Source organism: Ochotona curzoniae, unplaced genomic scaffold (genome assembly GCF_017591425.1).
Source record: "Ochotona curzoniae isolate NIBS_2020 unplaced genomic scaffold, NIBS_Ocur_1.0 contig_3498, whole genome shotgun sequence".
NCBI classification, from domain to species: domain Eukaryota; kingdom Metazoa; phylum Chordata; class Mammalia; order Lagomorpha; family Ochotonidae; genus Ochotona; species Ochotona curzoniae.
This window is the reverse complement of record NW_024465885.1, coordinates 43,349,450-43,368,497: the sequence shown is the minus strand read 5'-3', so window position 1 is coordinate 43,368,497 and position 19,048 is coordinate 43,349,450. Positions and strand designations below refer to the sequence as shown.

The following is a 19,048-nucleotide window of genomic DNA, read 5'->3' as shown; positions in this document are numbered from 1 at the left end:
TTGACAGCTGGGCAAAAGAAAACCTGGTCTAAAGAGAGAATACACTTACAATAAATAAATAAATAAATAAAATTACCAGGATGAACAAGGTAACTGTTTCAAAAGATGCTATTTACTTTTGCTTTGAAAGCCCATATGGATCAAGAGAATTTTACTTTCTCTTGGTTGAGAATATTTCACTTCATTTTGATTGGTTATTTCAGAAAATGAAGGCATGACTCTTACAGTTGAATGTCCAACACACCTAATGTATTGAATGATTGTTAACTGGGAAAATGCATGTGGCTGAAATATTTGAAGACACAGTAGCTCAAGGAGCATGCCACAGTAGGCCTAGCCACAGCTTGGGATACCCACATCCATAACAGAGCCTGGTTTGAGTCCTGACTATCCTATGATCCAGCTTCCTGCTACTGCTCCTGGGAGACAGTGGATGGTGGTCCAACTACTTGTCACCCATGTGGGAGATCAGATAAGAGTTCCTGGCTCCTGGCTCTGGCCTGACCCAGCCCGCTGGGCCTTTGCACACTCCACTGATCACACACGGTGAGTGTCCTTCCTTCTGTTTTCTATCCAATCGCCACTTTTACAGTGGAAGATCTCTTTGAAGGTTCAAGCCAACGAATGGGCAGCCTCTGCCTCTGGATCTCATCTCCACCACTTCTTCTCACCCATCGCTCTGCTGCAAGTCAGTGTTTCAGTGCAGAAGTCTGGCGGCCGACCAAGTATCTGTGATTAGAAATGGGGAATCTACTGCAGCAATAAAACATTCTGTTGGAAGAATCGAGAGCCCATGTGGGTTTAAAGGAAGCCAAATGTTCACCTTTCCTGTTAACTGGGAGAAAATCTCAGACGGTGTTCTCAGCACCCAAGCTGGGTACAAGTTAGCAGATCTCAAATCCAACAGAACAGCAGAAGACAGATATGTGGATAAAAATAAATTTCTTGGGCCTGGCATAATGACTCAATTAGCTAATGCTTCCCTTGTAAGCGCTGTGTCCGGGCTGCTCCACTTCCCATCCAGCTCTCTTCATCTGGGCCTCCCACGTAGGTGGCTGGAAGGCCCAATCACTGGGGTTATCTTTCACTTTTTCCAGGCCCTTAGCAGGGAATCGCATTAAAGGTGGAGCAGCCGGACACTAACTGGAAGCGCGCAGGTGGCAGCTTTCCCACAGAGCTGGACCCTGGAGGATCTGTCTTCAGGTTGATAAGGGGACTTCCGAGCCATCAGTCACCCTGCTAGGGCTGTGCTCTGTGACCCCAAGCCTCACAACTGTCGCAACCGTGCCCACCCAAGTCGATCCTCCTTCCGAGGTTGTATCCCAGGCCTGGGCAAGCCATGCGTCCTCGGCAGCAGCGTCAAGAAGGCGCGCTGAACGCTTCCGGACACACCAGGAAGCCCTTTAATCGTCAGTGAACATCCACGGGCTCGGTCACCAAATATCCCTTCCTCGGGTTACTGATAAGGGGTATCCACGCATCTCAGGCCAAAGAAACGATTATCCCACCCCGAGAAGACTCCAGAAGCCCAAACACAACCTCTCCAGCAGCCACGCCGCCACCCAGCTCTACTCAGTCCCGCCCAGCGCTTGGCGGGAGGTTCCCGCACGTGACCACTCCGAGTGGGCGCGGAGGACGCACTGCAGCACCTGAGCCCACAGAGGCCCCTCTGGCCTCTCGTCTCTATGATCCTCTTTGTGACCCGTCGAACGACGCCGGAGTTCCGGAGCTCCGTGCCAATAGTCCTCCCCTCCGACAGAGGGCACCGCAGCGACCTGACTGGTTTTCCGTCACCGCCTCGAGTCCTGACGGCGAGGACCGGCGCCGGCGCATGCGCGCCCGGTGGCGGGGCACTGTAGCCGGGAGAAGCCCCGGCACGGCTGGCACTGCGGGCTGCGCGCGTGCGCCGTGGCGAGCTCGGCGCTGGCCTGGGTCGCCGTGCGGAGAGCAGGAGTGGTGAGCGCCGGAGAGGGCCGCGGGGATGTTCCGCAAGGCTCGGCGGGTGAACGTGCGCAAGCGGAACGACTCGGAGGAAGAGGAACGAGAGCGGGATGAGGAGCAGGACCCGCCGCCGCTGTTGCTGCCGCCGCCGGGCGCCGGCGAAGACGCGCCGGGCCCCGGGGGAGAGTCGCTGCTGGGCCCCGGGCCGCCTTCGGCGCTCACCCCGGGCGCCGCGGCCGAGACCGGAGGGGCCTCCGGCTTCCCCGGCGCCGCGGAGCCCGGCAACGGGCTGAAGCCGCGCAAGAGGCCTCGCGAGAACAAAGAGGTGCCCCGGGCCAGCCTGCTGAGCTTCCAGGACGAGGAGGAAGGTAAACCGCCGCGCCGGGGACACCCCGAGGACCCCCCCAGGCACGGCGGGGCGCACCCCAGCCCGCCCCCGGCCGTGCGCTCCGGGCGAGGACGCGTTCCCGCGTTGGCACCGCTAGCCTTGCCTCGCCACCTGCTCTCCGTCTCCCAGTGCGCTTCCGGGGCGTCGCAGCCGAGATGGGTGGTCCTAGTGGACACTGGATCCTGTGCGTGCTGGAGAGTCAGGGAGACCGAGCATCGGGTCCTCTTTGCGTCCTCTTCGAGTCCTGTGTGGGTCGCTGCACCCACGCCTCGTGGCTGCCCAGCCCTGCCCTGCCCAGGCCATCCTTGACCAGTGTTTACGACCAGGCCTGTGCGCAGACAGGTCCAGGCACTGGCAGCTGTCCTGCTAAGCACCCCTTGCCCAGGACGTCCCCTCACAGTCCCTCATTCCCTTACTGTTGCAGAGAGAAGCTCAGCTCCCCACCCCTTTCACCTCCCAGTCCACTGGGGCTGGAGGTGGCTCCAGCCTTGGCCGTGGAGGCCACTTCAGTGGGTGTAATCCAGCCGTTGCCGTGTTAGGAAGAAAAACGTGGGGAGTGGGAAAAAATCCCGTTCTTGTCCTGTTGGTTGCAGAGGCTTTACTGGCTTCTAATCAAGGAGGCGGTGTGGACTTTGTTGCGTCGCCGTTGTTACTTTGTTTCCAAGGGATGCTGGCGCATTTTTTTTTTCCTTTTTTTTAGAGGTGGATTAGTTACTGCTCAGCCGAGGCTTGCAGGACTTGACAGCACTCTCTGCTCTTACATGTTTTGTTTCAGATTCCTTAATAGCTCCGTGGTTGGTTGGTTGGTTGGTCTTTTGGAAACATTTTGGATGACCCCTGCCCCCCCCCCAAGTGATTTAAGGGAAACTACAGGAGATTGGAAACTGGTGATATTCCATGTGTTACGCCTAAAAGCCTCAAAACATGTCGACCTCTGTTGGTTTCTGAGGTTGACATGCTTTTGAGTGTGTACAACAGACTTGGGGGAACCTCAGCCGTTACGTAGGGATTTTTCGCATGAACTTATGTTTGGAAGAATTTGGCTGAAGAGCAGGTGGGATGGTACGGAAGAACGGAAAATGTTTACAGCAGACTTCATTTCTTTCTTTTAAGAAAACGAAGAGGTGTTCAAAGTGAAGAAATCCAGCTATAGCAAAAAAATAGTGAAGTTGCTCAAGAAAGAATACAAAGAAGACCTCGAGAAATCCAAGATTAAGACCGAACTCAACTCAGCCGCTGACAGTAAGTACCAGCCTGAGGGTGTTTGGAAATAACAAAGATGACAGGCTTTTTTTTTTTCTTCGTGGTTCCTCAGGCGTGTCGTGAACCTGTGCAGCTGGCTGTGTTTGTCCTTGGGGGCCACCACGCGTGGCAGCACTGTTCCTCAGCTGCTACGGAAATGTTATTGTAAGAGCAGTCGCTGCCGCCGGACCGCAGGGTTGGGGCCGCCGTGACTTGAGTTCCCTGCCAGGGTTCCACACTGGTCCTGGGCAGAACCTAGAAGTTTCTTCCTTCCAGGCAGTGTTGTGCAGATGGCTGTGCTTGTGTTTATTTGAAATGTTGAACTGTGTCTGGTGGTACTTGAGGCTGAGCTCGATTCAAGAGGAACTGGTAGGAATGGCCAGGGGTCATTTTCGCTAGTTCACCTCCAGAGGCAAGGGGCAGGTGCCTGCAAAGCTAAATTTATGAATTTAAATGATTTGTTAGTTTTTGAGAAAGTGAGTCCATTATAATATGTTATGATGTGAGTAGTTCTTAAGCCAGTAGTTTGGGGATACCTGGAGTTGAAGGATTTAGAAGATGGAGAGTGAGTGTTTTCTATGAAGGGGAGGTGGTGTTGTTGGAAATGTGCAGTCTGGTTGTGGAGTTAGCATCCTGGAGATGGAAACAGTGGTAGGAATGGCCAAGTGTAGGCTGGAGGATCCCTAGCATTTTGTTTTTGAAGGAGGAATGACCCCTTGAGTGAAAAACTGGTGCTTGCAGTTGGATGCTTAAGAAGATTCTCTAGGGCCCAGTGCAGTAGCTTAGTGGCTAAAATCTTTGCCTTGCCCACACCGGGATCCTATATTGATGCTGGTTCTAATCCCAGCAGCTCCATTTCCCATCCAGCTTCCTGCTTGTGGCCTGAGAAAGCAGTTGAGGATGGCCCGAGGCCTTGGGACCCTGCATCTACTTGGGAGAACTGGAGGAAGCTCCTGGTTCCTGGTTTAGGGTCAGCTCAGCTCCAGGCATTGCGGCCACTTGGGGAGTGAATCAGCAAACAAAGATCTTCCTCTCTCTGTCTCTCCTCCTCTGTGTATATCTGACTTTCCAATAAAAGTGAATAAAATCCTAAAAAAATTTAAAAAAAAGATTCTCTAAGAGGGAAGCTGTGTGAGTGAGAGGTGTCGTCAAGGATCGGAGAGACCCAGTCAGGCTGTGTAGGGAAGGGATAGGGCAGCCTGCCAGGCCAAAGCAGCTGATTGCCGAGAGCAGTCGCTAAGAAGCTAAGGGGCAGGTTGCAAGGGTTGTTCAGCATTCAGTCGGCAGTTTATGATTGCCCACTCCCGGCCTTGACCTCGTGTTAACCTGCTGAGTGATTAGCCTCAATAGAGGTAGGGCCTGATGCCTTTTACACTCAAGGACCAGCTTGGATTCAGTGGGTTTAAAGGCCCTGGCCAAGGACGCTGGCATGGTGGTCTAGTGAGTAACACCACCACCTGTAACACTGGCAACTGAATGGGCACCAGTTTGTGTCCTGGCTGCGCCACTTCCAATCCAGCTCCCTGCTCATGTGCCTGGGAGAAGCAGCAGCAGCAGACAGCCTGACTGGGCCTCTTGCTGCCCACGTGGGAGACCCAGTGAAAGTTCCTGGCTTCAGCCCAACCCTTTTGCCTTTCTGAAGAGTGTGTCAGTAGATTCAGCATTTCTAACTTTTAAATAAATCATTTTTTTAAAAAAAAGTCTTAAGTACAATTGAGGCTTTTCCTAACTTGGGCGAATTTGTCAATGGGTTAAAACATATTTGGTGTCTGGGCCAAAACAGGAGTCAATAAGCTGGTCCCCTGCTGGCAGTGCTGGCATCACATATGGATGCTGGTTCTAGTCTTAGCTGCTCCACTTCCAATCTAGCTCCCTGCTCATGGCCTGGGAAGCAGTCGAAGATGACCCAAAGCTTTGGGACCCTGCACCCATGTCAAAGATCCGGAAGAAGCTCCTGACTGCTAGCTTTGGATTGGTTCAGCTCTGGGCATTGCAGCCATAGCTAGAGCGAACCGAGTGGATGAAAGATTTTTCTTTCCTTCTGCAGTTCTGCCTTTTAAATGAAACTAAATACATCTCTTTTTTTTAAAGATTTATTTTTATTGCAAAGTCAGATAAATATAGAGAGGAGGAGAGACAGAGAGGAAGATCTTCCTTCCAATGACTCATTCCTCAAGTGGCCGCTACGGCTGGAGCTGTGCTGATCCGAAGCCAGGAGCCAGGAGCTTCCTCCAGGGTCCCAAAGCTTTGGGCCATTCTCTTACTGCTTTCCCAGGCCAAAAGCAGAGAATTGGTTGGGAAGTGGGGCTACCGGGATTAGAACTGGCGTCCATATCAGATCCCAGTGTGTTCAAGGAGAGGACCTTAGCTGTTAAGTCACTGTACTGGGCCTGCTAAATAAAGCTTAAAATGCATATTTGATGTTGATGTGGGAAAACAAATGTAAAGGAAGATGTAATTAGAGAAACATTCCAGGGGAAGATTTGATAATCTTGATATAACTGGTTTTGCTACTGGATTTCTTTAAGTCAAAATTTGAGCTGCTTTTTTTGGCAAATGAGTCTAGGAGAATTTGTTACTTTAGAGTATAAAAATTGCCTCATTTGTCTCAGGCTCTTGAGAGGTATTAATGGAAACAGTGTTACAGTGTAGCTAGCTAAGGTGCTGCCTACAACAGGAGCACCCCATGTGGTCATCCTTTCTAATCTTGGATGTTCCACTTCAGAGCCAGTTTCCTGATGATGTCCTGGGAGAAGCAGTGGTAGATGGCACAGGTGTTTGGGTGTCTTCCATCCACATGGGAGGAGGCTCAGGAGAAGTTCTTGGCTCCTGGTTTCAGCCTGGCCCAGTCCTGGCTGTTGCAATCATCTAAGAAATGAACCAGCAGACGAAAGCTCTCTCTCTCTCTTTCTCTCTCTGTTTCTCTCTTTCTTTCTCTGCTGTTTTAAATTTATGTAGGGTAAAATAATGTAATAACAGCAAAAAAATCAGATAAGACTGGCCAATCCTCTACACTTTGGCACCGACATCCCATGTGGGCGCCAGTTCGTGTCCAGCTTTCTGGTTGGGGCCTTGGAAGGCAGCAGAGGCTGGCCCAAGGCCTTGGGCCCCTGTGTCCACATGGGTGATCCAGAAGAAGATGCCTGCTCCTGGCTTTGGCTTGGCTCAGCTCAGGCTGTTGCTCCCATTGGGGAGTGAGCCAGCAGATGGAAGACCTCTCTCTGTCTATCCTTCTCTCTGTAAGTCTGCCTTTCAAATAGAAATGAATAAATCTGCAACAATGATCAATATTGTCATAACTTTTACTGAAAGAATGGTACAGTTAAGCAGTTTAGTTGATCAATTCCTGGTCCACAAATTTTCCTTCTTCTACTTCTTGAGGCCTGAGAGACATAATAACTTCAAAGCAAGATCTGTGCTGGCTGGAAAGAACTGTGTTGGTGATATTCTAAAGTGAGGAGTATATTGCTTTTCTTGAGTTTAAGAAAATAGCTAGTGAACAGTTGGAATTATAGACTTAGATCCTTGTCCTAGAGATTTTTCTTTTTTAACACTTGATCTTAGCCAAAAGGCTGAGAAGCTATGTTTTTTTTTGTTTGTTTGGTTGGTTTTTTTGAGATTTATTTTTATTTGAAAGATTTACAGGAGAGGGGAAAGAGATCTTGCATTTGCTGGTTAACTTCCCCAAATGACTGCAATTGCCAGAGCTGATCCAGTCTAGAGCCAGGAGCTTCTTATTGGTTCCCACGGGGATGCAGGATCCCAAGGCTTTGGGCCATCTTCCCATCCACTTCTTTCCCAGGCCACAATCAGGAAGCTGGGTGGGAAGTAGAGCAGCCGGGGCAAAAGTTAGTGCCAATATAGCATGCCAGCTTGCATGTGGAGGATTAGTCCATGGAGACATTGTGCTGGCCCCCAGAGAAGCATCTGTTACAGCAATAGTTAAGGGGTGGAATTGACGAAGGAGTGGTGTAAAGGAGATATGAGTTAGAACTTGCGACTTCTGCCCTGTTGTAAGCCCAGAATTGGAAGTGTTACCAGAAAGGCCAAAGATGAGGCTTCAGAAGATTCTGATTCAGGAGCGGCCAGGAGAAGTTAGAACCAAAACTGTTGGGTGGCTAGGTTTTTCTTGGGAGGTGGGAGTGTGAGTGATAGGCCTTGGTCCAGTGGCAGAGTGGGTGCCCATAGGGCGCTTTGGAAGAAGGATTGCCTTTTACGCTCTGGCCACAAGCCATTGCATTTGCTGTCGTGCTTACAATGGGAAGATTCAAGGGTGATTTGCTGTAGCTTGGACATGCTAATTGGTGACAGGGCCTGCACTGTGACAGAGGAGCCAAGGCACCGCGTGTGTGCATGTGTGCCCGCCTCCTGTGTTTGTGCCTTCCTCAGTCCTAGCTGCCCTGCTTTCTCTCCCTTGCCTTGCTGCTGTGCTTAGGAGGGCAGAAGGGAGTGCCAGGCTCCTGGCTTAGGTCCAGCCAGCCCTGACTGTTGCAGGCATTGGGGGAGTGACCCAAGGGATAGGGTTCTCTGTGTGTGTGTCACTCTCCCCCTCAGAGAATTGGTACATAAAATCCTGGGTGAGGAAATGGAAGGCAGCAGGTTCACACAGCTTCTTTGACTGAGTCTAGAGGGCCACAGGAAGGGGGACCTGCGGGACCTGGAAGTTGTTATGATGAGGGGAAGGCAATGACCCTAAGGACTGACGGGCGGGGGAGCGTGGCAGGTGGGAGGTCCCTGGGGGAGATGGTGACTGGAATGGCAGGGAAGAGTGGATCTGGAACAAGGTTATTGAGCATCTCTGGGGATCTGCGGAAGAAGGTGGGGATAGTAGCAGACATCTAGCTGCTTTGATCGTTTGTAAACATATACTGTGAACTTGAGGAAACATGAATCTTTTAGAATCTGTGGGAAATCATCTGTCACCTGAGTGTAGCTGATTGAGCAGTTTTGTTTTCAGTCTACTGAAAGTCATTGATTTTGTGTGGATTTAGAATGGAAGGAAATAGGTAGTTTGTGATTTCAACTAACCCAGCAGCTGCTAAAGTGAGTTTCAAAGTTGTAAAATTTCAAAACGCAGGTGAGAAGAAAATCTGTGGTTAAGGAGATAGTGTGGTAGAAGCTCCAAGACCAGGACAACCTGTACTGCTGGTAGACTTCAAAAGAGGGAGGGGTACTGCCTCTGAATGGTCAGTGAAGGGAGCAGATGTGTGGGGTTTAAGAAAAGGAGAACCCCAAAGCGATTTTTGGGAGGAGAACATGCTGGGAAACTTGCCTGTTGAGAATAAATATTTACTTCACTCTTTCATCGTGTTCATTGTGTTTAGTGAGAGCATTACCAAGTTCAGTACTGCCAGGTAAAAAAATTCTCAGTTTTTTGGGGTGTGTATATGTGGAGGGGGCTGTCTGTTATAAGAGAGCAAAATGAGACAATCTGTTTGTAAGTGATGTAAGTCGGGGAGTTTTTCCTAAGATGGAGTGAGTCTCCTTGGCCTGGACTGCAGGAAAGCAGCAGTCCTGAGGTGGCCCCAGGAAGGGGTGGCAGGGTGGGTGCTGGAACCTTCCTTTCCCCAGGCCGCCCTGGTTTGTTGAGGTGGTGCCAGAAAGTGGGGGCCTGCAGCCTCGGCCTGAGGGCTCACATGTCCATGGTGCCTGTGATCCCTGTTTCTGTCCCAGTTCCAGGTTACTAGAATGTCAGTCTGGTTAGCTCTGCTTCTGTTAGATCCCACCCTGACAGCCTGTTAGGGCGTTGGGGCTGGCCCTCGCAGGTGCAGTGTGACAGGGATGCTCCTCCAGGATGGTGCTAAGGCAGTGCGACGGATCTGAGGAAGCATCCGTGAAGGTGCTTTGCTCCTAACAGAAGACTGCTTTGAAGAGGCTTAGTACATAAAGTCAAACCATGCTTGAAAGAAGTAGAAGCAGTATTTTGAATATTTTCGCTGTGAAGAAATGTTATGTATCTGAGGAGCGAGTTGTTTCTCCTTATTGGACACTACCTACTGTGTATATCACAAGGTTATCCCAAAAGTGTGTTAGGTAGGAGAGCTGTTTTTAATTCTTAAGGAAGTGTAAGTAGTGACCTCTGGTTGCTTAGAAGAAACAGCTTTGCTGAGTGGCCGAAGTTTTGCTAGAATCCCCTTGAGCAGGGCCTCAGGTGCAGCCCTGTGTCCTCCACTCTGTTTACCTCATGTCTCCTGTGCTAGCTCAGATACCAGACAGCCGCTGTGGCTTGAGGTTAATTTTTGTCAAAAGTGAAAATACTTCAAGCTTCAGTGAATTGATGCCATATGGTTGAACAAAAAGTACCTGTTTAGTTTATGGATTTCATTTGAAATATAGCCTAATTACCATTCACACTTTTAGATGAACAGCCACTGGACAAAGCCGGACATGTTAAGGATGCAAACCAAGAAGATGGAGTTCTCATTGGTGAGCATGGCGACGATGAGATGGACATGGAGAGCGAGAAGGAGGAGGAGAAGCCCAAGGCCGCGGGGGCCTTCTCCAATGCGCTCTCGTCTCTGAATGTTCTCCGGCCAGGTGTGTGCTTGCTGATGTTAACCCTCAGCAGTGGGCCTTGATGAAAGGTGGGAGTGGGGAAAGGTGTTAGGGAGGTGGGAGTTCTTAGGCCATTTCTGGTTGGTTTTTTTTTTTAAAGATTTATGTATTTTTTTTATTAGAAAGGCAGATACACAGAGAGGAGAAGAGACAGAAAGATCTTCTGTTTGCTGATTCGCTCCCCAAGCAGCCGCAATGGCTGGAGCTGAGCCAATCCAAAGCCAGGAGCCTCTTGTGGGTCTCCCATGTGGGTGCAGGGTCCTAAAACTTTGGGCTGTCCTCGACTGCTTTCTCAGGCCACAAGCAGGGAGCTGGATGGGAAGCTGGGCTGCTGGGATATGAACCCATGCCCATATGGGATTCCTGCACATTCAAGGCGAGGACTTTAACTGCTACATTATCACACTGGGCCCAGGCTATTTCTGTTTGAAGCCACACTATTTCAGTATTAGATGAAGAGAAGATTCCCAACTCCCACATGATAAATAGTATATAAATAGTCTTAAAGTGTTTTTTAAGATGTGTTTTAGGATAAGACAATTTTCTAGAAGCATTATTAAAAGGAAAACTAATTAGTCTTTGTTTTATGTGCACACTTTCTATAGGAAATAGTTTTCAAATTTATTGCCTAGCCAGCTAATTAGCTTTTAAGTACTCAGCAGCCACATTTGAATTGCAATGAGGTATTATTTAACTCCAGTTAATGTTTATAACAGTCAACATCACCTCTGTGTTAGGAAAGTTGTTATCAACTGTTTAAACGCATCATTAGTGACAGTCTAATGGGTACTTTCTTTCTGGAAGCTTTTCAGCTGTGTGAATCAATAGGTTTCACAGTGTTCCTACCCCTGATCTGATGATAATCCATGTATAGATTTATAGCAAGAAAATAGGTTTTAATGGCAACATTATTGCAGTGAGCAAAATTTGCACAAATGTTCAGCAGGAGGGGAAAGCCCTAGTAAGCTATGGTACATTTACTTAATGGAAAATTATGTGGCTATTATAGTGATAGACAAGTAGCAAGGTATTGATTTTTTTTTTTTATTGTAGGCAAAAGCCAGTTAAATGAGTGTGTAGTAGATCGAGCTATATCTGGGAAATGTCATGAAGCCTTTAAAAACGATGTGGGAGAAGGCTTACTAATATAAAGAACAATTAAGCATAAAATTATATATTCGACTTGTTTACAGATTAACTGAAAATACCATTTTGGGATCATGAGACTGTTTATCACTTTTGTTTTTATCTGTTTTCCAGTTTAGTGATATAGTTTCATTACTTTTATTGCTTAATAAAAAATGAAAAAACTGCTCTGGCGCGTGCCCCCCACCAGATCGCAACGGCAGATGTGTTGCCGTTAAATGGTCTTTGAGGTTTCCTCGGTGACTTTCCTCGTGAAGGGGAAGGGGACCAGTAACTGCGATAAGGCGTCACTGTGTGACAAGGCTGTGTGGAGTCTGACTCACGTTGTGTTCAAGGCGCCTTCGCCCCCTCACCCCTGCTGCACAGTCTGATTCTCACTGTTGCTCCCCAGGAGAAATTCCAGATGCAGCTTTTATACATGCAGCAAGGAAAAAGCGCCAAATGGCCCGAGAACTGGGAGATCTCACGCCTCATGAAAATGAGCCTGGGAAAGGCCGCCTGGTGAGAGAGGACGAGAATGACGCCAGCGACGATGAGGATGATGACGAGAAACGGCGTATCGTTTTTTCTGTGAAGGAAAAATCACAAAGGCAAAAGATTGCTGAGGAAATAGGTAACCTGATTGAGTCGCAGAGCGAGCCAGTCAGAAGCACTTAACTGCTTTATTAGAGGAATGTTCTTGTTTGAGTACAAGTGTCTTGAGATTTTTTGAACATTAGAATGGCTGTGTTAGCAAGTGTTTATTGGAATGATATGCATACATAGCCACAATCCTCTCACTATTCCTGGAAGATCCCAAGGTTTGTTCTCCCGTTATTGAGCTGATGTCAAGTTCATGGAGAGTAAGTAACTCATCTGTTTTTAGCCATTGCAATAGTCTTCCTGTAGCCTCAAGGGATACTGTTTGTAAGACAAGTGATGTCAGGAGAATCAACTGAGAGGAGATTCTAATAGAGGTTTGGGTAACCTTGAGTAAATAGTCATGGTTGTGTGGGAACCAGGCTAGCATCTCTTGCTACCTGTTTTCCAGCTGTTATTTACTCTGGTTGCCATGGTTGCAGGTATTGAGGGGAGTGATGACGATGCTTTGGTAACAGGAGAGCAAGATGAAGAGCTCAGCAGATGGGAGCAGGAGCAGATAAGAAAAGGAATTAATATCCCGCAGGTAAGACCCAAAGGATATGTTACATACTACACATCAGAAGAGAAGCCCCTGTTGGTCTATTCTGTTAAAGCAGAAACACTCCATATTGAACATCTGCCAAAGTGATACAATCAAGAAAACCACGTGAGGTTGTTTTCCAGTAGGTTTCTAGAAGAAACTGCGTGATATTGTGCCTTATAGTTAGAATGATGGATGAATTTCCAATTTCTTAGATCCATGATCAGTATAGTCCTTTAGCCAGTAGCATTAGTTGCACCCAGCTCGTTAGAAATGGAGATTGCCATGATGCACTTCCTAGGTGTACAATGAGAGACTTTGGGAGGGCCAGTTATTTTCATAGAAATTTTAGTATACTGTGGAATAAGCTGATACATATCAAGTATTGTAGTTAGTAGTGTTCTGAGGTGGAATTTGCACTTGGGTGGTATTAAGAACATTGTGTATAGCCCTTGTCTAGACTCGAGCAATAGTGTTTTTCTGGTTACTTGTTGAATTCTTCATTGAGTGGGGAGTTCAGCTTGTGATTTTAAAGTGGAAAAATTTTAAAAATAATGAAGGAAGAAGGGGAGGGGAAAGTGGAAAGTATCATTATGTTCTTAAAACTGTTTAAGTGAAACTTCTTCCCTTTATGTAATTTTTTTTTTTTAAGTAAGCAGATTGGAAGAATCTTGGCCCTGCTGTCAGGAGTGGTGGGGTGGAATCTCTGGTTGCCCTTTTCTGTGACCTTGGGCAAATCATGTTCCACAGATAGCATGATTATCTTGGATTATTTTTAATAAGACTTTAATAAGTCTAAACTTTTCTGAAATCTGTTTTCTTACAACTATTATTAGAAGTGAACTGCTCCCATCAATCCTGCAATTAACTTATTGTTGACTATATAGTTTGAGAAGTGGGTATCATTTTTGTTGTTTGTGTTTGAACATTTTCACTGATAGCCTCTAGTTTTTATAAACATCCCGTTTTTTTCTAGGTCCAAGCAAGTCAGCCCACGGAAGTGAATATGTACTACCAGAACTCTTACCAGACAATGCCTTACGGCTCATCCTATGGCATTCCTTACAATTACACGACCTATGGATCGTCGGATGCCAAATCTCAAAAAACAGATAATTCAGTCCCTTTCAAAACTCCCAGTAATGAGATGACTCCCGTTACTATTGATTTGGTAAAGAAACAGCTTAAAGACAGGTAGGGCAGATCAACCTCCTGAAGACCTGTCTAGCTTTCCGTTCCCTCAGGCCACATGTAGTCTTGGGTGGCATATGCAGAGTGTCCGCCCGGAAGATGCCCAAGCCCATCCTCCAAAGCTAAGCCGAAGATGACTGCACCCTTTGTTCTGCTACCTTCTTGGAATACTTCTGTGGAAGCCTCGAAAGTTAGAAAAATGCCACTCCATGATCTTGTTGAAGACAGTGCTGAGTTTGTACTTCTTGGACTCTGAAAAAGTGTAGACAAGATATGGGGGGAAGAGAAAAACAGTGAGATTTTGATAAGGCCACCAAGTAACTTTATACAAAGTCTGTAAACTGCCCTTTTCCTTTTTTTTGAGGAAAAAAGCAGTACAGATGAAAAGATGCCATTCCAAATATTTTTTTGCTCTAATCGTGGCACTGAATGCATTATTGTATTATTGCAAGCGTCCTGACAGCCTCAACCCTCGGGTGTAAATATGGTATATTTATCCTTTTGTGTTCCTAAGGTTGGACTCCATGAAAGAGTTGCACAAAGCAAATCGGCAGCAGCACGAGAGACACCTGCAGAGCCGAGTGGACTCCACCAGGGCCATTGAGAGATTGGAAGGGTCTTCTGGGGGTATTGGTGAACGGTATAAATTTTTGCAAGAAATGCGAGGGTATGTCCAAGACTTGCTTGAGTGTTTCAGTGAAAAGGTAAGAATGCAAAAATACTAATCTCTTTGAATAAGGCAAAATGACAGAGTTCTAGACAGCCTTGCGTAGAACATCCTGTAGTTGTTAGAAACTGTCCCCTGATTCCAACTTTGGAAGCGATGAAAAGTCTTGCTTCATTTTCCTCACTTTATTAATGGTATAATCTCAGGGTGGAGGGGAATACAGGGTCTTTGTCAGGAAAAGTGATATGCCAAAAACACAGTTAAGTGAGATTGTTCAACCGGCACTGGATTACTAGAATCCAAGGGACCCAGCTGGTGGAATATTATTTCTTATGGTTCAGGTTTAAACTTAAATTCAAACTGTTCCTTTAGGTAACTCTAAACATGCATAAAATTACAAGATTTTACTAATTTTTGTTTTTTGCTCTGGGTAATTGGTCACCATTCCATTAAGATTTTTCATCTAAATGCTTCATTCATTTCAGAAACTGTTCATTGGACATAATTTCTTTTAGGTCTCAGTTTTTCTAAGTTCATTTTAGCTTGAGTTAATTGGCTTGATTTTTGGTATCCTGTTGTACCTTTTCACAATTTTTTAAAGAGTGAGCTGTGCACAGTAACCTTTTAACTGGTTGTGATCTTTCAGGATGGGTGTGTTGTTTGATGGCTTGTAAGCATTTCTGGACTCTACAGCTTTATCTCTGATAAAAAGACAAAATTATAGTCCTGAAATGTCCTGTTCCTGAACTTTGGATTGGAAGCAGATTTCCCCTTATCATAGGCTAGGATTGGCATAGAGTCTGGTAGGCTAAATTAGTATTTTAACATTGTATATCTCTTGATTAGTGGGTACCCTAAAACCAAAGCTGGCAGAAGAATGCTGCCAGGCTGTGTCTTTCTGGCAGGTCTGGCTGCTTTGAGTTGGCCTGTGGACACAGCCAGGATGGAACATCCCTTGCGCCCTTGCTGGCATTTATCACATTTTTGTCCTTATTGCCCAGTTTCTGGTGAAGTAATAACAGTCTGAATGACAGTATCCCTTGTGCCAGACTGGTCGAGTAGAGTGACGTGTACGGGGTGGGAGAATCTCCAACTTGACCTCTGAGTTGGGGCTGAAAAGGGCTGAGCTGGCATTTCTGTTCTGATAGAGCCACCGCTCTGAGTCGGACGGGCAGAGTGGGTGCTGGAGAAAGGGTCTTGGCATAAGCCATCCTTGTCTGTGAAGAGCACCTTCTGTCTCGTGCCTGTGTTTTGTGTGCACAGTTAACTCTTCAGGATTTTCCAGTAATATGATCAGTGAGGTCATGATGCTTGCATTAAAGGTAGTAAGAGAACTAGTCCAGAGATTAAAGTTGCTGAATTCTAGTGCATTTTGCCTGGCTGTGATTACCTTGTTCTGAGGGAAATGCTTTTTGAGATTGAGTTGATGTAGTTTTTCACGAAAGTCCCCTAGATTTTTTGGGAGCAGAATTGAAGCCTTACAGATTGTACAATGACTGCATTTTAATGAAACGGAGGTAGATATACTGCTTTTTAAAGCTGAGAACTTTGTTTATTCTGATATCTTCACGTCTATTTGGTTTCATTAAGAGAATGCTCCTGTGCTGCTGATTTGATTGAATCATAAGCTGTCTTCTGGAAAGCCTGCCACTAGGCAGACACAAATATTTAATACCATTAATTATTATGCTATAAAAATACTGTGTTTCTGGGTAAACCGTAAAAGGAACACATTCTTTTTCCCTCTTTTTTTATAATAATTTGAATGGCTTTGGACTTCAGCTTTAAATTGCTTATAAATTATTGTAACTTTTCATTGTTTTCAACTTTCCCTGTAGTCACCTTGCTTATGTGTTCTTTGCCTTAAAGTTGGTCCTAAAATAACAATAGTACCTTTGAGTCAAGAGAAGGGAAAGAGGTCAGGGTGCAGACTCTTGAACTGAATCAGTGTTGTTAAGAAACATGTAGAGCCAGGAATGTGTTTTTAGTGCTTTAGTTTCATGGCTTTCTCTGTAGACTTTGTTAAAAATATATTTCCGTTCTCCCACAGAGAAAAATTAGATTCTTAATTTAAAATTGGATAACTAAATTCTATATGACTAGCTGTTAAAGTAAAAGATTGTTAATTTTCAGGGCTTCAAATATTTCAGGTACTTTTGTCTGTTCCTGAATAACTTTTTTAATGGCTGAATGGGAACGTCTAAAGCATAGTGATGCAGTAGTAATTACTTAGAAAACAAGTGAATGTTAATGATGAGTCTCCTGACTCAGCTGCCAGAGGATCATTGTAGATTTGGGGACATTGTTGCCTATTGTGTGGCGTATTAAAGAACAAAATGACTGCTCCAATTTTACCTTTTTGTGAACATTTGCTACTTTTGCAATGGAATCATGAAGGTTTATAAAATTGCTTTTATTATAGGCATCTTTGTATTCTACCTGACTTTTTTAATTTTCCATTTGCAGTCTGCTCAGTGTAGGAAGCTGCTGTAACACTTGGTGCCAGTGTTCCCAAAATCTAAATAAGGTGTTTTCCATTTGCACTAACCATCAGGAAACTAGAATTTCTGGTTTCCTCAAGTATGTGTAATGGTCATATTAGTGTTCTGTGCAAGTTTCTTAGCATCTGGTTATAACATATTCGTAAGGAAAACATTTTTTTTAAGTTAGGTCTCATGTTCTATATAAAAATTTCATATTCTAGATGGATCAAGTAAATATTTTAGCTAAGGGCATTAAATAACCCGGGGGGGGGGAAATCACTGATTTTGCAAGCTAACAATTTATGTGAATAATTTTATTACAGATTATGGAACAATTTAAACATTTGATAGGAAGAGAAGAGCTTTCTAAATTTGAGATATATTGATTAATGACAGGTTAGTAATAGCTAGGAATTTCATTAATCAATTTGTTTTTTATAATGTGTGATAAAATAGTATAACCGGTTACTATAAGGTACTTGATCTATTTGAGTGGTGAAGCAACTTAATGTTCAAAATTGGACAGTTAGTCTTTTCCTCACTACTGGTAGAGCTGTTTTCATTTCTTTTGTTGGTTTTGGACAGAGATAATGGTTTGCTTTAAGTTAGAACAATTGCATTGCAGATCATGCTGATGGGAAGTTGCAATGGGAATTAGAAAGGCTGTTTCTAAGTACTTAAATGTTTCATTTTAGCAGAAATATTGAACTTTTTGACAGTTCTTTACTTGCACTGTCTATGAATATGGAAGTGTTAACATTCCTTAACCAAACTTTTACTCCATTAACTTAGGCACTGCACGTTCTAGCTCTGTGGATTAAAAGAAGAAGTGATGTTTCCTAAACATTGTAAAACTGAATTGCTGCTCAAACCCTGTTGGGATTCATGATTATTCTGACCATAGAGAGGGCACTTTTTCAGAAACCCGGAAATAATATGGAACCCTCAAAAGAGTAAGCAGCTAAGGAGTTTGGTGTTACGGAGTTTGTTGTATTTTTACAGGTGCCACTGATTAATGAACTTGAATCAGCAATACATCAGCTGTACAAACAGCGAGCTTCCCGCCTTGTCCAAAGACGACAAGATGATATTAAAGATGAATCTTCGGAGTTTTCAAGCCATTCAAGTCAGTCCATCTTGAAGGTTTTTATTATTCATTAAACAACCTTGTTTACTTAGTGCAGCCTAATTAAAATTAGACATCTTGGAGCAATTTTTTTTTTTAATAAGTTTCCTGGCTCTTGTGTCAGGTAGCTCTAATAGTCACGACAGCACGTAGTTGTGTTGTGTTTCAGAAAACACGGCTTCGCAGGAGAGCTCGGAAACATGCGCTCATGTTCTCCTCCCCTTAGAAGATAGAGATGTTGTTAGTAATTTATCTTAAAGCCATTCTCTGCCCTAATTGATTCTCTTTTTCCATTTTCTTCATGCTCTTAACACCAGTATAGGTGCTGTTGTTGATCACAGTGAAAATTTTGGTTTAGGGGCTGTGACATTTTGGGTAAAAGGTTTTGAGTTTAGAGACTGGGATGTTTGGGTGTATATGAGGGACAACTGTACTGGATAGTGTTAGGGAGTTCGGGGTCTAACCCACTGGATAGGCAGTACATTTTCATTTTATATATTCCTTTCTGCAGTTTACCTTATATACTGAGTTTTTTAGAAAGTCAGTGATGCCTATAATCCTTGGAATTTCGTATAAAAATACAGAAATAGAACTTATATCCCTTTCATTAGGAGGTGTTAAGTAGTGTAGCTAAGACTTTAACCAGATGTACTAAATCTTTTACTTCCATTTTTTTCCCGTTGCTCTCCATATTCTTGGTGTTCTAATATGAATGCTTCTGCTGTGGATTCTTAGTGGTTTGCTTGTCATCTTTTTGTTCCTTGTGCCAACAGTTCTCAAATAGAAAGGTGCATGAGATCTAGCCAAGATGTTCACTGAAGTGCAGATTCCTGATCGTAGCCCTAGCGATTGTTACTAGGTCTTACCTGTCCAGAAATCTGCATATTATACAACCACTCCAGGTGATTTAAATATAAAGGACTGAAATTCATTGTTACTGAAAACATTGCTTTGCCATACACTGTCCTTCAAGTAAAAAAAAAAAAAAAAGACAATGGATCCCCCAAAAATCACTCAGGGCTTTAGCGAGTTGTCACTCAGTGATGGGATCCTCGGAGCTGAGGCCAGCTCAGCTGCGAGCCTCGTTGGTGGCTTCCACTTTCTATTTTTGCTACAAAAGTCTTAATTTCATTATTGAAAGTGGTCA

The 19,048-nt window shown here is 45.1% G+C and overlaps 1 protein-coding gene across 1 annotated transcript in view; it reads left to right on the top strand.

Annotated features, from left to right (window-relative positions):
* Positions 1-1,826: 1,826 nt before the first annotated feature.
* The window catches only part of PAXBP1 (PAX3 and PAX7 binding protein 1), a 35,456-nt gene continuing 18,234 nt past the window's right edge, over positions 1,827-19,048 (top strand). The window contains exons 1-8 of the mRNA XM_040980743.1: positions 1,827-2,309; positions 3,443-3,571; positions 9,932-10,108; positions 11,664-11,885; positions 12,334-12,437; positions 13,411-13,628; positions 14,140-14,329; positions 17,778-17,901. Coding sequence (XP_040836677.1) covers positions 1,982-2,309; positions 3,443-3,571; positions 9,932-10,108; positions 11,664-11,885; positions 12,334-12,437; positions 13,411-13,628; positions 14,140-14,329; positions 17,778-17,901 — 1,492 coding nt within the window. The 5' untranslated portion in view covers positions 1,827-1,981. The remainder of the gene's footprint in view (positions 2,310-3,442; positions 3,572-9,931; positions 10,109-11,663; positions 11,886-12,333; positions 12,438-13,410; positions 13,629-14,139; positions 14,330-17,777; positions 17,902-19,048) is intronic.